The sequence below is a fragment of the Antechinus flavipes genome, chromosome 3, assembly GCF_016432865.1.
Source record: "Antechinus flavipes isolate AdamAnt ecotype Samford, QLD, Australia chromosome 3, AdamAnt_v2, whole genome shotgun sequence".
NCBI classification, from domain to species: domain Eukaryota; kingdom Metazoa; phylum Chordata; class Mammalia; order Dasyuromorphia; family Dasyuridae; genus Antechinus; species Antechinus flavipes.
Window position 1 is genome coordinate 550,091,729 of NC_067400.1, and position 19,361 is coordinate 550,111,089.

The 19,361-nt window shown below is 33.1% G+C and overlaps 1 protein-coding gene across 1 annotated transcript in view; it reads left to right on the forward strand.

The window, feature by feature from the left end:
* TRPC4 (transient receptor potential cation channel subfamily C member 4) overlaps positions 1–17,331 on the forward strand; it is a 280,213-nt gene extending 262,882 nt beyond the window's left edge. The window contains exons 8-11 of the mRNA XM_051987405.1: positions 1,870–2,064; positions 12,894–12,935; positions 13,065–13,154; positions 15,781–17,331. Of these exons, the coding sequence (XP_051843365.1) occupies positions 1,870–2,064; positions 12,894–12,935; positions 13,065–13,154; positions 15,781–16,497 (1,044 nt within the window). The 3' untranslated portion in view covers positions 16,498–17,331. The remainder of the gene's footprint in view (positions 1–1,869; positions 2,065–12,893; positions 12,936–13,064; positions 13,155–15,780) is intronic.
* The last annotated feature ends 2,030 nt before the right edge of the window (positions 17,332–19,361 follow it).

Sequence of the window (19,361 nt, forward strand, 5' to 3'; positions counted from 1 at the left end):
TCTATTTGATGATGAGAGGCATCTTTTATGTCTTCTCTGGATCTCCAGTTGTCATTGGTTATCTGGAGATTCCCACATTGTTCATCTCAAATCATGAAAGAATAAATACAAAAGAAAAAAGTCAAAGTGTTCTGGCAGGCATCGGATGAACAGTTGAGGAAACCTGAACTCCAAGTATCCATATGTTGGATGGGAATTAGGCAGGAACTATTGCACATGTTCTGTATAATCATCAAGAAGGACAAATCTGAGAATGATCTTAGTACCTAGTCCTAACTGCTCAATCCTCCCATTACAGAAATTGGTTTATTGTGGCAATGATCATCATTATTTTTCAAGGAAAACAAATGAGCCTGATTTCTGCATTATTATTTAATTAGATGACAGTGATATAATAGACTACTTTCATCAATAAATCATAATATCTTTGGGAGGAACATCATTGTGACAATGAAGCACAGCCTTATCTTAGAGTCTAAAAACTGAATCTTATATTAAATTCAATGATAACAAATTATGTGAATGAGTCTCTGGAATAAATTTTGTAAAGGAACAGCATGACAAAGTACATAAAGAACTCATCTCAAAGTTAGGAAGACTTGGATTAAAATTCTATCTCAGATATATGCTGACTCTGAACAAGTTACTTAAACCCTGTGTGCCTCAAACAACTCAAAATTACTAACTTATAGAGCAAGTATTGAAGTTTGATGGTAAAAAGGACTTTCCTCATGGGAAGCTCATTATACCATTACATTCACAAAATCCAACACTTAGCAAAATAAAAGTCTGCCTGGTACTGGGTAGCTAGATGACACAGTTGATAGAGCACAGTATCTGGAGTCAGGAGGTCTCATGTTTCTGAATTCAAATGTGACTTCAGATACTCACTGGCTGTGTGATGCTAGGTAAGTCATTTAACCCTGTTTGCCTTAATTTCCTCATTTATAAAATGAGCTGGAGAAGGAAATGGCAAATTACTCCATTATCTTTGCCAAAATATATCCAAATGGGGTCACAAAAAGTTTGACATAATTGAAGTGACCAAACAACAATAAAAATGCCTAGTACTTTAATTTTTCAACATGCTCTAATCCTTTTGCTCCTTCTAAAATGTCAGTTTAATTCAGATTTATTCTACCTAGGGAAAAGATGAGGCAACTGAAAGCATGAGCCTTTGGCTATGGGAAGTCTGATGTTAATCAAAAAACTGTATGTACAATATTTAAGGAAGACCAAAGTCTCAGGCCCATGTGCTCCAGTACTGCTTCTGGACATGATCTTATTCAGGATTAATTGGCCAGGGCTTTGTTAAATATCTCTTGGTTAGAGAAGCCTTGAACCAAAAAGGAGCTATAACATTCTTAGTATACTGAAATCTCTCTAAAATTAGAGAATTGATTATCATGCAAAATGTAAGTTATAGGATTGATTTCTATAAAGAATAATAATCATGTTGTAAATAGATTGATAGATATAATTTATCACATATAATTTCCTTAAGTCCCACCCCAAAGCTATCTAAATTTGATGCAAATTATCTCTTCATTGAATGGTAATGCAACTGCTTTTCTTCATTTGATACCTTATCACTGCCAATCATTTAATACTGAATAATAGATATCTCTATTTCACTAAAGGAAAGAAAAGAGATTTAATTAGTTGTATTTTTTTTTTAAACTCAGACTAACAAAAGCATAATGTAGTTCTCAGGAAGAATCATGTCTTCCTCTGTTGAGGAGAGAGAGGGACAATGAAGATTAGAGTGAAAACTCACCATCGATTGGAATTAGTGACTATGAAGTATGGTGCAAATCTTGTTCTGGCAATTAGGAGGCCACTCAGACATTGTCATGTTCTTTTCTTTAGGATCATGCAGATATTGAATGGAAATTTGCTCGGACAAAATTATGGATGAGTTATTTTGAAGAAGGGGGTACTCTGCCTACTCCCTTCAATGTCATCCCGAGTCCCAAGTCTCTCTGGTACCTTCTTAAGTGGATTTGGACACATCTGTGCAAGAAAAAAATGAGACGAAAACCAGAAAGTTTTGGAACAATAGGGGTAAGAATACAGAATGTTAATATCATTCCCTTATGTCTTTCAGTTGTGTGTAAAAGAATCTCCTTTCTTGCTTTAAAACACCTCTAAGGAACTAAATGAACCTACTTTGTTTTTATGGATGGCAAGCCCACTAAGCATTCCCATTGCCTCAATAAATACTTCTACCATTCTCCCACTCTCTTGTAATAATGTATATTACTCAAACACTGATAACAGATAGTATGATAACATATGTGGTTTTCCAGGTGATACCCACCACTGTGATCTAAGTGCGTTGCTCCTATTGCCAGCAGCAATATCACAGGGTTTTCGATTGCCCGGAAATTTTGCCAAATTACAGCATTTGCTTTGAACCATGTTAGATACATAATAAATGAGGATGCAGCTACTAAACTGTATTTAAGGTAATTAGAGAGATGGAGAATTGAATATTTATAAAAATGTGATAGAATAATAGAGCATTAGAAGGGACCATCTATTCCATTCTGTATCTGAACAAAACTTTCCTCTATATCAAACCCAATAGGAAATCATCAAACATTTGCTTTGAGAACTACAGTGGAAGGGTAACCCACAATCTCCTAAATCAACCTATTCTATTTTTGAATAGCTCTAATCATTAGGAAGTTTTCCTTATGCAAAGGCTAAATTTGCTTTTCTACAATGTACAATCACTGCTTCTATTTCTGCCTTCTAAAGCCAAGTAGACCATGTCTAATCCTTTCAATTACTTAAAAACAGCTTTCATGACCCAACCCCTCTCACCCTCATTAAGTTTTCTCCTAAGTGTTGCCAGGATTTTTCTGATGATCCTCCCATGGCATTATCTTGAGGCCTCAATCAAACATCCAGGTGATGACCAACACATTCACCATCTTCCAGACTCTCTTAAGGTTTTTCAACATTCAACCTCTCTTTGTCATTTAGAATCTGCACAGTTTGTCTACAGCTCTGTTGCCAAACTCATTACTCTCTTTTACTCATAAATAAACTGGCCTAGTTGGTTCCTCATGCATGCCATTCCCTCCCTCATCCCTCTTCCTTTGTACAGGTTTAATTCACCTCCCCCCTTAGAATGCCCAGCTTCCTTTAAAGAGCAATGCATGTGGTATTTCCTTTATAAAACCTTTCTTGAGATCCTAAAAGAGTCAGTGAATGCCTTGTTTATACTTTGAATTTAATTTTGTCCATGTTGTATAACATAGATAGATGTAAGCCCCTTGAGAGCAGGAACTGTATTGATTTTAAACATTCTTCAGCATAGATCACTTCTGGGGCTATATTTGAACTCAGGAAAGTCTTCCTGACTCTGAGCCTGGCACTCTATCCCCTGTGGCACTTAAATGCCCTTTCATATGAATTTCTAGAAATTGCCACAAGGAATTCAGAGGCCTACATTTATAAATTAGCTACCTCAACTTCTTGTGGAGGTCATATAGTTTCCTTGTGTCTCATATACCTCTTTTATGAAAAAGGTATGATCTCATCTACCTGCTAATTTCTCCTATATCAGGTTTCTGAGTATAATGAATGTAACAATACCTATAAGACTCTTTGATCACAATAAAATTTTTTCACACATACAAGAGTAATATAAATTAGTTTTGGGAAGTAGTTTTTGAGATTTTTTTTTTAATTTTCTGTGTAGTTGTTTTATAGACTCATGGTTATACTTCCTTTTGGCATAGCAAATTATTATTTTCAATCTAGATCTCTATACATCAATGATACCATGATATTTTTATAAGCTCATTAATTTTTCAACCACTTAGTTGGTAACATTAATTTGATAGATGAATTTGAAGAGTCATCCCAGAATTAGGAGAGGTCTCTTGAGAAACTCTGGCCAGTTTCTATTTCCCTCCATTATGATAGTGTTGTAAAGGTGGAGGCTGCTAAATAAATATGAATTTATTCCATGTTATCTTCCAAGGTCAGATTTCAGTGCATCTGGACTTTGAAAGTCTCCTCATCAGCAAATTCCATCAATCTACAGAAAAAGTAACTTGAGTTGAATAGTTACTTTATCATTCCTTAACTATGAAAAAGGTTTTTTTTTAAAGGTTGAAAAGAAAAGAGAGAAATGCAAGTTGAACAAGAAAACACGTTGTTGAATAAGAAGTTAAAGGAGATAAAACAATGATAAGGAAAGGAAGGCAATCTGAAAGCAACAGAGGGAAATATAATCAACTTACAATTATGCATGTTAATGAAGGCAAGGAGTGGTGCATATAATAATATATACAGGATTATAGATAATATGATCAACATTTTACTTGTTCTTAAAGATAATTTTTAAAAAAACCTTACAATTGATTATAGGGTTCTAGCATTGTGAGGTTAGTCCTGGGCAAAATTGTAAAGAGGAATATTGATTGAAGCAACAAGGAGACCTTCCACCTTCCCTTTTTCCTTTCTCCTCCAACTGGCTGTTCTATTCTCATTTCTTAGGATCTAGTGCTACCCCCTTAATTCCTAGCATTCTAAAATGTGATCCCTCTTCCCAGGTAGGCACTTTATGGAGCTCTTTTGTGATTTGTTTAACCAAATTCTGAAAAAATGCTAATGTTACATTTTTGATAAGATGTTAAAGACTAATGATATTAAAATATTTTACTTTTCACAAATGTTCTTTTAACTTACAGTTTTATTCATAGAGATTTTCAGGATTGCTTATTATGATTATCAGATTTGCAAAAACTCCAAACTGTAAGAATGTGGTTGAGATCCAAAAAGGTATTGAACAAACTAGAATGCTGGGCCAGTTGTAATAAGAGTAAATGTATGCCTAGGTTCAAAAAAATTAAGTTTTCCCACTGATAAATCAGGGAGTCACTGGGATAGTCTAGGACAAACTAAGTATTAACACACTAAGCAGAAAAGGTGGATTGTGTCAATAAGAACTTGAAACTAAAGTTAGATACTAGCTAAAAACACTGTAAGTCCTCAAGATTCTATCAGAATTCAAAATTATTTATATTTTATTTGGAAAAGAAGTTTGTATGTTTCTGGTATCTTATGAATTCATTTGAAATTAGATAATAGCATACCAAGTCAGCTGACAAATTTGGATTGCCTGTTGTTCCCTAACCCTCAGCTCTTGCCTAATCTTCATCAAATACTAATCACATTTCTTTTTACCTCTCTCCAGGAGGTCTCTCTAGTCCCACATAAAAGAAACAACATAAGCAGAGTTATCCTTCTCTAAAATTTCTCTAAGGTCTTTCAGATATCCTCTTGAAGATTTTTATCACCCTCAGTCTTTTCCAAGTTCATGGTGTCATAGATTTAGGATTGATTGGACATCAAGGCCCAGATTTTTATTATATTAATATTGTTTTTTTTCTCCCTTAAAGACCCCCCACACTGAAAAAAGAAAGACAAACTTTGTAACTAATATGTATAGTCAAGAAAAATTAGTTATTGCAGTCTTCATGTCTAAATGATATGGCTCATTCTGTACTCTTAGTCCCTCACCTGCCTCTCTGCTGAGAGCAATATACTGTTTCATCATTTCTCTGGAACTAAGGCTAGTCAGAGATTGATGAACATCTGAAAACTTTCAAATTTATTTGCTTTAGCTGTGTTGTTAGTGTAAAACTTATTCTCCCATTTGTTCTCACTTCATCCTGCATCACTTCATATAAAGTCTTCCCAAGTTTCACTGAAACCATCCCTATCATTATTTAGTATTCAAATAACATAATTTGGATTGCATTCTTAAATCATCATTTGTTCAGCTATTCTCCAATTTATGGTTACCACCCTTAGTGTATAGGACATTTCTATTACTATCTATCTATCTATTTTATGGGTCATTTTCTCTCTTTGATCTTTTAGGTAACTCCTTTATTTTAAAGATGCTCAAAATGGGGCAATTTAAATAACTTTGATTCATTTATTTTTTCTGTTGTCTTTTCCAAGTCTCTCCAATCTGATGTGAAAGGGAAAAAGTACAGAATTCAAATGATTTTTTGATTCCAAAAGTAGTACTTTAATCCAGTATTCCAGGTCCTACCTGGCTAAATTTATTACCTTTTTGGACAGGTTCACTATATTAATAGAATAGTGAAATGCTGTTCAAAGGGAATGCTTTAAATTTTAGCAATGTACTTTATGTATCTCATGCTATTTTTGTAGAGCTAAGTGGAGAAATCGCTATTTTTACAGAGTAGTGACAGTGTAAAGTCCCCCTCTTCACTCCTGAAATAATCAGAGCAAAATTGATTGCCTCAGAAAGTAGTGAGTTCTCCTTCACTGGCAGTCTTTACTTAAAAGTTAGATATCCTTTTATCAAGCATATTGTGGAGGGTCTTACTGTTCAAGTATGGATGGGATTAGATGGCCTCTGAGGTCTCTTCCAATGTACTTTCCATGTTTCTAATTCTTGGATTTAGTCTAATGTACTTAGTGACCCAAAGTCTTGGTTCCAAGATTTATATAGTACTGATTCCTGCACTGCTAGTTAATCTGCCAGCTACTTACTATGGTGGCCCTATAAATCCATATTCCCCCTGAATTGACTAGGAAAAGAGTCAAGGGTAACTGAAATCATTTCTTCTACCTTCTCTATTTGCAGTGACCTGACTTCCAACTGCCATTCCTCTGGCACTTTACAAGCTTAGCCAAGGGTTTAAGCTATAATGGGCAACAATTCAATATTGGTAATTTGGCTGTACTCCAGAATGTGATTATTGTCAAGCTTATCTGTTCATTTATGGGTCACAGCTGACACTGTTGAAACTGTATCTGCCTGTTTGCAATTTGAAGTTGGCCTTCTTTTTAGAAACCAAGGGACTTGGAATGTTTTAAAGGAGAAAGATTCAGTAAACTTTAAGCCCTTTATTGAATGAAGTCCATTATCCAGAATGGTTTCCCACCTAGCCATCATGAACTCCTCCACTGAAGGAGATTGTTATTAGCACCTGTTGTAAAGAGCTGGGGGCAATAAACACATCATAATGTGTGGCTAAGGATAATTCACTTTTTTCTCTATTTCTATTTTTTCCACTCTAAATAATCATTTTCTCAGTGAACTGAATAAAGTATTTTTACCTTGGCTATAAGAGGGGGGAAGCAGGAGAGAAATAAGCCTTTGTTAGTGTTCATCAATTTTATATATACTTTTTTCCCCTTTTCCTTACAGAACCTAGACAAAGCCTGCATCTATTTGTTCAAAATAATAAGGTGTTCACACTTCAATTAACCTAAAGAACAGGCTCTATTTGAGGGAAAGAATTTTTAATTAGAATATACCACATCTCAACATTAATGCTTTTGGCCAAAGGTCACTAGCCATAAAACACAATCTGTCTAGTTTTTAGATTAGGATACAAAATAATATTTGAATTTCTATTGTTTTATAACAGTACTATCTAACACACAGCTTTGACAACAGAGAACCCAGAGTATGAGTTTGATCTTCACATGGAACTAATGAGTTCACTTTAATGTTTGGCCTCAGGCTGTACACCTACATCTGTCTAGCCACCTCACAGAGATCTGTGCATTGTTTCATTACTAGGGGACTAAAGATGGTGAATGGAAATGCTTAATTCATTATAGTTATGGGGAGCAGAGAGGAGTGCAGAGCATAGTCATTACATTTCAAATAAATTCAATTTAAGGAAAATTTATTGAGACATAGTAATGTGGTGAACAAGAAGCTCATAAGTGGCAAAAAAAGTTCAGGACTCCTTTGCGGAGGGAATTTCTTTACCTATTATGCCAATGAATTCAAAGAACTTGTCACTCTTTCTTCTTAAGAGTCTAGTTTGCACAATGCATTATCTTAAATGTTGAAGATTCAAAGTCAACAAATAAGCAAACAAATAAATAAATGTATAAATAAATGATTGGACAGATCGATACATATATATATATATATATATATATATATATATATATAGAGAGAGAGAGAGAGAGAGAGAGAGAGAGAGAGAGAGAGAGAGAGAGAAAGAGAGGATGGAGGGAGAGAGGGAGGTGTGTTTGATAAGGATTTATTCAAATTTATTACCCTTTCTATTCATGATTTTCACAAATTTTAATTGTCAGATCTGGGTGGAAATAGGGGAAGAATTCAGGAAAATCATCCTTCTGCTATACCTCTCTACTCTTTGATTCACAGAGTCTTTATGTAGGTTATACACCATTCCTGTTTCCACCTCAAAAGTCCTGTCTTCAAGAGATGAAATCATAGACTAGTATGCATGGAAGGTATTTAAGAGATTGTCTATTCTACATCAAAAGCTTATGAATTATTTGGTTGGAGAAAAGATTCTGTATTTCATAAGCAAAGTGTCCTAAATACTCATCTTGATAATGCTAGGCTTGGTCATTTTAGTTGTCATTTCACTAAATTGTAAATTTTAGCAATAGCTAGTTTTTACTAAAGAATATGCAAAAAAATCAAGCTGGAAAATTTTATAACATTTTATAACATCTACTTCCCCATTATATTTTCTTTTCTTTCTTTTTTTTTTCATTGCTTTATTTGAAAAGCAGAACATTGCAGGCGGCCTCCCTTGAGAAATGCAGGAAAGAATGAAAAAGCCTAAGGCCTTCATTGGTCCTAAGAACAGCAGTAAACCAAACTAGAAAGGAAATGGGAAAGAACTACCCTGAAAATTGACTGCAGGGTATCAGCTGCATGAAGTAAGACTGACATTCTATATAGTGGACCTGGAGATAACTAGAGATAGAGAGAAAGAGAAAATGTCACAAACTATTCCCTGGAGCCCTCTGTCCATAGCTGTGGAGTCCTACCTATTCTGAAATGACTTACCACTTTTATCTAAAGCTCTAGGTTATATCACAGCATCATCACACATTTCTGAGCAGTCTTATTTCCACTGAGAGGTTCCTTTTGGCATTAGTGATGAAATTTAAATTCCTCTGTTCTCTGATCCCAGATAATGAGACTGAAGCTACACTAAGTCACTGACATTCATAGAGCATAGACCAGAGTGGGTGTCTCTTCCCTTTAAAAATAAGACTGCCAGGACCATTTTGTATACAGTACTTTAATTAACAGGACGTCTAAGCAGCCATTCAAGAAGCATTTATTAAGTGTTGACTTAACCCCTGTTTTCCTCAGTTGCCTCATCTTAAAATGGGGATAATAATAGTGCTTATTTTCCAGAGTCATTGTGAGGATAAATTAGATAATCTTTGTAAAACACTTAGCATAGTGTCTAATCATAGAAAATGCTATGTAAATAAGTAATGATGATTATTATTAAAACACTATGCTATGTGCTGAGTACACAGTGGTATATAATACTTTTTTTTTTCCTCTCCATCTAAATTCACAGACCCTTAAGCAATATCTGGATTACAGATTATGAAATTTTAATCTAAACTGACCATTCACATTTCCTTATAAATGGCCTTGAACAGGCCTTTTTGACATAAAGGCAAAAAAAAAAAAATAGCTTTAACAACCAATATAAATAATTACAAGGGTAGGGGAGAGAGCGTTTTAAAATGTCATTGCAAATATGGCTTTTCATGAGAAGTGAATAAAATCTGCTTTAATATTTAAAGAACTATTTTGAAAATGTTAATACAATGCTCTTAAAATATGTGTCTGAGAGTTTAGCCACTTTTATGATCCCTCCCCCATTATGGCAGTAAATCATCCATTTTATTATATTACAATAAAAACATAACTAGGAATTTTTTTCAAAATAGTTGAAGGGAAGGGGCATTGGCAATATCACAAGGACATTTTGCAACAAGGCCTGTTACTTAGGGACAAGAGCAGTGTTTGGCTAGAGAATCTTACTTTTTCCCAACCACTCCTATTCAGACTAGGGATGAAGGTGCCATGGTGGGGTGGAGGAAGAAGTATAAAAATGAGAAGGAATGGCAGAGAATCAAGAAATAGAATCTGTCTAAAGTAAGAGATAGGTTTGAAAAAAGAGTCCCTACTCGATGGTTAGCATTTTAGGCCACAGCTTTGGTGGTCTTGTGCACTGTCTCCAGGATAACTAGAAATCCTCTGTAAATCTTTCACTTTTTAGAAGTTTCTTAAGTCTCACTTAACATATCTTTTTCTTTAGGATATTCTATTTCCTCTGGGTTTTGTTTTGTTGTTGTTGTTGTTGTTGTTGTTGTTTGTTTGTTTGTTTGTTTGTTTGTTTGTTTTGTTGTTGCTGCTATTTTAAGAGGCAGTAAAATAGGGCAATGTATTTAGCATTGGACTAGAAGTCAGGAAGACCTGAGTTGAAATTCAATCTCTGACATTTATTGGATAGTGATTCTGAGCAAGTCACTAAATCTCTCTCAGCCTCAATTTCCTCATCTGTCAAAATGGTAATAGAACCTACTTTGCAGAGTTGTTGTGAAGATGACTTGATATGTGTAAAGTATTTTGCAAATATTAAAGTATTAGATAAATGCTAGCTATTATTAGTAGTATGGCTAGAGAGAAGCTGCTTATAAAATGGATTATGCTGCTTAATGACTTTAATATAAATATTTGATTAACAATGTTGATTGATAAATTTTAGTAAGAGAAGTACCTATTTCACTATGCATTTTTAAGAATTCTGTCTTTAAAAAGAGAACTGATTGACCTCTATAGGAACCACCATCAAATATGTTTACTTAATCTAATCCAATTGAGTGGAATGCTCATTGAATTTAATTAGGCAGTTGGGTTTTGACTAAAGATGAATTGAGATTAGAAAGTAAAGGATATGGACTATATGTTCCAAATGCACTATTTTTTTCTTCGTTTATTGCATAATTGAATAATACTGGATTATGAATTGGGATGTGTAGGTTCTTGTTCTGCCTTGCTATTAACAGGTTGTATTTCCTTGAATACATTGTTTCAGCCCTATAGGATTCAGATATATAAGATCTACAAAACCAGAGATTGAATTATGGGACCTCTAAAGATTCTTCCAACTCCAGAATTAAATGGGTCTTTGTCCCCAAAATACATCACTAGTAATCCTATACTTTGTTCTACATTATAAATAAATATAAATTTATTTCTAAATTAAATTTACCATTTCTACTAAAGGGTGTAATTGAGTAGATTTTATTATGCTGTATGTGCCTATAAACATCATGTATGTCTACATGCATGAGATATATACATATATTGTGCACATGCTACTATATGCAGATGTATGGATACATAGTTTATATATATATATACACACACATGTGTGCATATATACACTATCTATAATAGTGTATGCATATGCACACATGTAGACACATACAAATGTGTGTATATACATACATATTATATATAATTATCTTAAATTGACCTGTAAATATATGTAAACATATGTGCATTTATATGTAGATACAATATATGTACTCATATATATGAATGCATATGTGTATTTGCATATCTTATCTACATATGTATGCACGTACACATCTATAGCCACATACACCTATTTGTGTGTGTTGCTGTCTTATGTATCTGTACATGTACATACACACATGCATCTTTTCTTCTCATTGGTGTATAAACTCTTGAAGCCAGAGATGGTTTTTGTGTTTCTTTGTATCCTTAATACTTAGCATAGTACAAATGGCTATTAATTAGGTAAATCATATTTGCAAGAATGTTGTTAAAGAACCTGGTATAAAATTGAAGTTATTTTATTTCTTTAAATTTAAGCTGATTTAGGTAAAACTGGAAGGATCAAGTCTTTTTCCTATTTATACCAAGTATCATGTGTATGCCATTGCTAATTATCTTGAATTGATTTGGGGCTGTCTCATTAAGAGACCAATAACTCCATCTGGTGGCTAATTTTTAAACATTGCATATTCGATTTGATCAAATTGATTCTGATTGTAAATCTTATAGAACTTATCATCTTTAAAATTTTATTTTCAGACTCCTTTGAGTTTTAAATATTCTTATCACATTAAAAAATCAACAAATTTCATGAGAAATTGAATGGTGTTCAAAATAATTAGTGGCTTTCACTCATATGCACTTAGCAAGCCAGATCCTGTCCCATCTGTTCCTTAGAATTATACTAATCATCCTGAATCACAAATACATTTTTCATGGCCGGTAGAGAATCATATCCAACCATTCCCACTCCAGATAAAATATGTATCTTTTCCATACTTAGTCATTAACTTATTTCTTATTAGAATGTTATTTTACCTGCTTTCATGGGACTATTATGGGGAATAATTTTTTTTAAAATGGTAAAAATCAAAAATCCTTTGTCTTATTAGGAAAACAAGTGATTATTGTTTAGTTATAAATGTATAGTCAGAATATCTGAAAGGAGTATTGTTCTGATTTTATTTTTTTAATTGTATTACCAAAGTGTCACTTTTTAATTTTTTTTTTCTAAGTATAGCAATGATAATAGGCTTATCTTAGTCTTAAGGTAGAATTTCCTTCCTGTATTATTATAGGTATTACCCAATTCCTTTAGAATCTTAAGAGGATGTTATGAGTATCTTCATATTTTGGCATAGTTAAATTTTATTTTTTTTAAGATCTATCCTTATTCATCTTTGTTTCCTGCTCTTATGAACACTTGCACTTTTTTCTAACCTCTGGCTTCCCTTTTTGTTTTTGTGAACACAAAATAAATATTTGCTGCTTTCTTTCATCTATGGTTATTTATTCATTAACATTTGTTAGACAAGCAATGCATATTTTAATTTTCTATGGTTCTGACAAGATTTTGCCTCTATTGTAGCTTTTAATTTATATCTTATTTTCTATATTGATGCTTATCTTCTCTTATTATTTATTATTTTTCTGTCCTCTTATAATTCTTGTAAAACAAGCTAATTGACAAATAAGCAAATGTCTCTTTCCTTTTCAGAGGCGGACAGCTGATAATTTAAGAAGACATCATCAGTACCAGGTAAATCACTTATTATTTATAGCTGTATGTCAATTTAAGGATTTGAAATATTTTATTTTCAGTGTGGAATTAAAAGAGAAACCACAACTGGCTATTTAATATCAGTGCTATTTTTATTAAATATCTTAGGAAGTTATGAGAAACTTGGTGAAGAGATATGTTGCAGCAATGATTAGAGATGCAAAAACTGAAGAAGGCCTTACAGAGGAAAATTTTAAGGTAACCATTTCTATGTTTTTCACTGCAAGAAAATCTGAATTATTTTAGTAATTGGACAAAACACAGCCTGTCCTAATTTCTATACAATAAGAGCCTGAAATACTACTAAATCTCTTATGTCCCACAAGCCTTGAATATATCCATATTTTCAAATGGAAGCCTGCCAAAATAATACAGAATAAGTTGCATACTGGATCTCACTGAAATTTTATTTTACTGCCACTTCTCAGAATGCTTGGAATATTCATAATACAAAGGACCTCAGAGTTTTGATCTGCTTTACTTCAGATAAAACATCAAAGAAAACTTAATTTTCCAAAAAAAAAAAATCAACTTTATTCTTTCAGACTTGAAATGTTATTTAGTAAACAATCGAGTCTTTTCTTTATATACACACTAAGTGCTTAACAAATATTTGCTGATTGGCTGGCTTACCATACAGCACTTTAGCAAAAGAATGTTTTTATGAAAACTTTTATAGTATATTGAAGGAAATGGAATTAAGATAAAATGTAGATATAATCAACAAAATATCTGTTAAGGACTTATTGACAAAAAAGAGTCAAATTCATACTAAATCCTGCTATGGAAAAATGACACATAGGAAGAATTATAAGTGAAAACCTATGAGTCATGAAAAAGGTCTACTTAACTGCACAGAGAAACTAACAAGGGTACTGAGGTGTGGAATACATTCAATAGACAGAATGAGCAAGAGCTCATGGGCAGAATTCAGTTAAAAGAATATAAAGGGCAAATTTCAAATTAAAATCAACTTCAATATAACAAACCAGGAGATGAGAAGAATAAAAATTAATATTTATGACAAACTTGCATGGATGGGAGTTAAAACTACATTTTAACCATGATTTGCTCCTGATGAGTGAATGTGATCCCCTACACAAAGCTTGAAAATATTTTGCAAAATAATGAACCTATGAATGCTTTAATAAGATATTAACATAAGCAAAAAAAAATAATAAGTCTCCTATGTATGGAGGTAATATGTACAAAGATCTTTCTGGAGAAAAGGGAAGGGAGAAAAAAAAAAAAGAAGGATTATTCAATCTTAAGATAAACCTTTGTTCCAAGGATCTGATAGACCTTTTCATGTTTTTTTCCCTCTAAGGTAAGCAATAATTATCTGTCTTATTTGTCTTAGCACCATAGATCCACAAATTTTGGAAATGGACAGGGACCTTGGAAGTTAAATAATATAATATATATGTTTTCCAGTTGAGAAAACTGAAAAACCAAAAGATAAAATGACTTACCAATTTTCAGTTTTCATAAGGTCAGTTACTAGAAAACACAATAGAATTGAGAATCCAGTGCATTTCTAAACATTACAAAATTGCATGATGCTGTAGAGAATCGAACCGGGAGTAAGGAAGTCCTAAGTTTGAATTCTGCCTGAGATATTTATTTGCTGTCTAATCTTAGGCAAGTCATGTTAACTTCTCATTCCCACTTTCTTGTCTGTAAAATATAGATAGCAATATTATTGTGATGATCAAGTGAGAAAATGTATGTAAAACCTTAAAGGCTTTGCAAGATTAAAATTTTGTATGCAACAGTGATTTTCTGCTTTCCCAACCTGTTTCCCCCAAACACTCCCTCAGGATCAGGTGTTTTATATTTTTCTTCTTCCTTCAATGTTCTTCAATATCCTTAAGAAGGTTTGGGAGTATCTAGACTTTGCCACTAGCCTATGTTCTAAATGATCCTGTCCTCTCAATTTTGAAGGTACCTGAATTCTAGTCCCATTTAATCATTTAATAATTGGATATTCTTCTACAGAGAAATATTTATTTCAGAAATATAACAAGAATAAACATAGAAACACTCCTCCTAACACTTTTAGATTATAATTCTTCTTAACCTGTCACTTCAGACTCTGAGAGAGATATGGGGATTAGGTTCTCAGTTTAGCTCAGTTTTTAAATTGTATCAGATTCACTAAGTTCCAAATTCAAAGTGCCCTGCTAGTCATGTACATAGGCATCCTATCTTTTTTGGGTCTCCTTTCTGTTCTACATTCAAGATTCAGCCTGGATTCCTGAGTTTAAAGTCTAGAAGAATTAAGCTCTGAAATTCAGTGACTTCATCCCTCATACCTAGAACTAAAAAGAAAAACAAAACAGATTAAAAACATCGCATGATACAGGGCATAAGGGGAGAGGAAAAGTGACTCCTCCCTACTTTGGGTGAACAAGGTACCACTGTGTCAGTTAAGTAGTTTTGTGGATGTAGGCAGCTCCATCTATGTAGCCAGTGGAAGGAGGCTGTTCCTGTCCACCTGGTAGGCCAACCTAATATGTCTTCTGCAATAATAATAATAATAATAAGTTCCTGGCATCTTCCATCTCAATCTCAGGTGTTCCAGACATGTTGTTTAAGTCGTGTTTTATATATATTTAAATGTCAGTGATGATGATGATGATGATGATGATGATGATTGTTGTTGGGATCTCTGAATGCAGCAAAAATAGAATCTAACTTCTTGACAATAGCTATAAACATGCCAATCTCAATTGTGAAATAAACCCATTATTTCTTATATTTCTTCATGAAAATCCTAAGCTGATTCTACCCCTTCCTTCTTTTTTTCCCTTCAATAATTTAGGAACTAAAACAAGACATTTCTAGCTTCCGTTTTGAAGTCCTAGGATTGCTGAAAGGAAGCAAGCTTGCTTCTTTACGATCTTCAAAAATTATGAAGGAGCCTCCATTAGAAACTGAGGAGAAGAGTGACAGTGAAGGGAGTGACAAGACAAAGAAAAAGAATTTCAGTCTCTTTGACATAACTAGTATGATTCATCCAAGGTCAGCAGCTATTGCTTCAGAAAGACATAATGTGAGCAATGGTGCTGCCCTGATGGTTCACGAAACCCCCAAAGAGAAGCAGAAGAAAGTGAACTTTGTGACTGATGTCAAACACTTTGGGCTGTTCCATAAGCGCTCCAAACCACACTCTGCTGAAGCAAACACCAACCAGATCTTCTCCGTGTCAGAGGAAGTTTCACGCCAACAGGCTGATGAAGACCTTGGGAAACATTTTCAACTGGAAGCAAGAGGACTGGCTACCAAAGGTGAACGGAGCATTCCAGGCCTCAATGAACAGTGTATGTTACCAGATACAAAAAGAAGAAACAAAGAGACTTTGAATTTACACTTCAGTGAGAGCCTTTGCACCTTGGAGTCAGAGAAGTTGATGGTAGACGACACTGTACCCATAATACCAAAAGACCTGCATGACAAGGAAGAGGCCAGTGCTAAAGACTGTGATCTAAAAGTCACGGAGACAGTGATACATGAAGACTATGTAACAACAAGATTGTGATACTTGAAAGACGAAAAGTACACAAATAGATGTGTATATACATTTTTTTTGCCTAGTGTTTGGGGTGAGATGTTTAAAATCTATATTCTCAAATGATAGCATTTATTTACTGTGTCATATTATCATGAAACATGACTAAGGGGAAGGCAATCAGTTACCTTTCTGTTTTGTTTTTGCTTTCACAATTTGTTTTCCATTTTATAATAAATTAAAGCATCTTGTACTGTTGCAATAATATGCAGACACTTTTTAATCTATCATTTTTTTCAATTAAAATACTTCTTCTCTCATATGGTAGTTGCTTCCAACAATACATATTTTTATATGTGAGAATAATGCTGATAACTTAAAAATATACTACAGTTTAATTTCTTAAAGATAATTACTTACTATGACCTTTCCTTCAAATTCTGAAATTTGTGTTTCAAAAATAAATTTAAAGCTTAGATTTTCAAATTATTAAGTATAAATGTAGACAACTTTAATACATTTTGTAACCATTTAGTGGATTATCATTTAATTTTTAAAAGTAATATTTCATCTCTTGTTTGCCATAATTATTTTTGAAAATAACTTCATGGATAAGTGTTCACAATTAATTTACAGAATTCAAATGCAATGTTTCCTTTCAATGAGTAAAAGAAATGTGCGTGCCTTGAGGATATGTTAATGACGATTTCTTTCAAAATATTCAATCAGAAAAACAGCTACCAGTCTAAGTATTTTTTTTTCCTAAAGTAGACCACCTATGTAATACTCAAAGTCTTGTATATGTGACTCATTGTAGACTAGCTGTCCTTAATAAAAATATTTTTCCTGAATGCTAAAGAAGAATGCTGTTCTGTTACAAATATTTTCTGGATCTTAAGTAAATTTATCTGATACACATAGAAATTAATAATGATAATCTTTTATAAAATTTTAATTTTTTCTAACACTTATAGCTTTATAGGTTTTTGCTTACCAATACAACATAGAAATCCAGTATTTAAACTATGTTAAAGTAAATATTTTTTTGGAAAGTTTAACAACTCTAAAGTCTGCTTGCTCAGTATTCTGGGCCACAATCATTTTATGTGGTGAATTTAGGCACAATCCAACATTTAAAATTAAGTAGAATTATTGATTCAAAATTAATATTTCAAAATCAAGTCATATTTTCAATTATTGGCAATTTAATTTCAATCTTTTAAGAAATTGTTTCAATGAACACTTAAAGGGGATCTGGGGATCAATAGATTCTGTGTAGCTCTCTGTCTCTGTCTTCAGTCTCGTCTTTCTCTGGGCGTCGCTCTGTTTCTGCCTCAGTCTCTGTCTCTCTCTGTATCTCTGTCCCTATTTCTAACTCTCCTCTCTCTCTGTCTCTGTCCTCTGTTTCTCCCTGTCTCTGTCTCTCTCTTATGTTTGTCTCTCTCATTCTCTGTTCTCTCTGTCTCTGTTTCTTTCGCTGACTCTCTTTTTTCTTTCATTATATTGCTACATAGTTTGCTTTCAAGGTTGTTTCCTCATTACCAACCTATTATATTCTTATTCAGATATCCTAGTACATATTGCACATGATCACTGACCCATGCTTTTCTGCTTTTCACAGCACAAGTGCTCCCTTCAAGTATAAAAATTACCTACCTTGGATTTGACTCCTTAAGCCAGGCTTGAAAATATATTTATCTGAAGATAATTTATAGTCATCCCGATTAAGTTGAAAAAGTATTTGAATGACTTGGCCAAGGTTGCAAAGGTAGAGCTCAATATACAATCTGAACCTAGGTCTTCTATTTCAGAAGTATTATTCTTTCTATTTTACCACAGCAATCAGTATCATTTGTTGACAGTTTCCTGATTTGATATACTTCCCTTCTGAAAATCAAGAGATTAGCTTTTTCTAGTAATGTAACATAATCATGTTCTTTTGGAGTCTTTTCAATGATCATCAAAGAAATAGCTCAGCGATCAACCTTTCAACACCTGGAATATAGGTCATCTGAAACTAGTTATCTGACACTAGTTAATTATTTTTACATATATTTCTATTTATCTTGGATTTTAATTCCCTATTATCAATTTCTGATCTTCCCAATAGAAACACAATTCTCCTTAATAAAGAAATATTAAAAAATCAATTAATTTTGTCCTCTCTCTTTTAATTGCTATCATCATACAATCCAGCTGAGAGAATGCTATTTTTTCTTTTGATTTTTATATCCTTAATATGAGCCTAAAAAAAACTTATAACAAAATAACATAAAACCCTTCCTGATCCAGACTTCTAGTGAGAGTTATGTATATACTGACAAATATATGTATATGTATGTATACATATTATGTATATATGTATATATTTGTCAATAGAATATATAAATACTAAAACAAAAAAAATGGCAGTAGAAAGAACATTAGATTGGAGTCACCTTTGCCAAAACTAATGCATATAAATATTTTCCAAGGGCAGATTTAGATAATGAATAAGAAAGAAATTGTCCCAGAGGAAACATAGTTATACATTAGGCAAGAGGAAGAAGGATGTGAATCATCAGTGGGAAGTGCCATTCTTCCCAAAAAATATAAGTTTATTACTGACAGGAACAGTTTAAATTTTGTTTTCATGTTCTTAGCATGTTCTTATAATATCTTGTGACAGCATGTTTAACTGGAAAAATATGTTTGTATATGTATGTACATGTGTGTATGGTAAATATGCATTTGTAGTCCATATCAAAACACCAAAGTTCTGAAATGTAAGATGAATGGAAATTTTTAAGGATGATTATAAGAACAGAATAACTGTGAAATTTTAATATACTTCTTTCAGAGCTGAATATATCTAATAGTAAAATAAATAAGAAGGTAAATAGTGGGATTGCTTT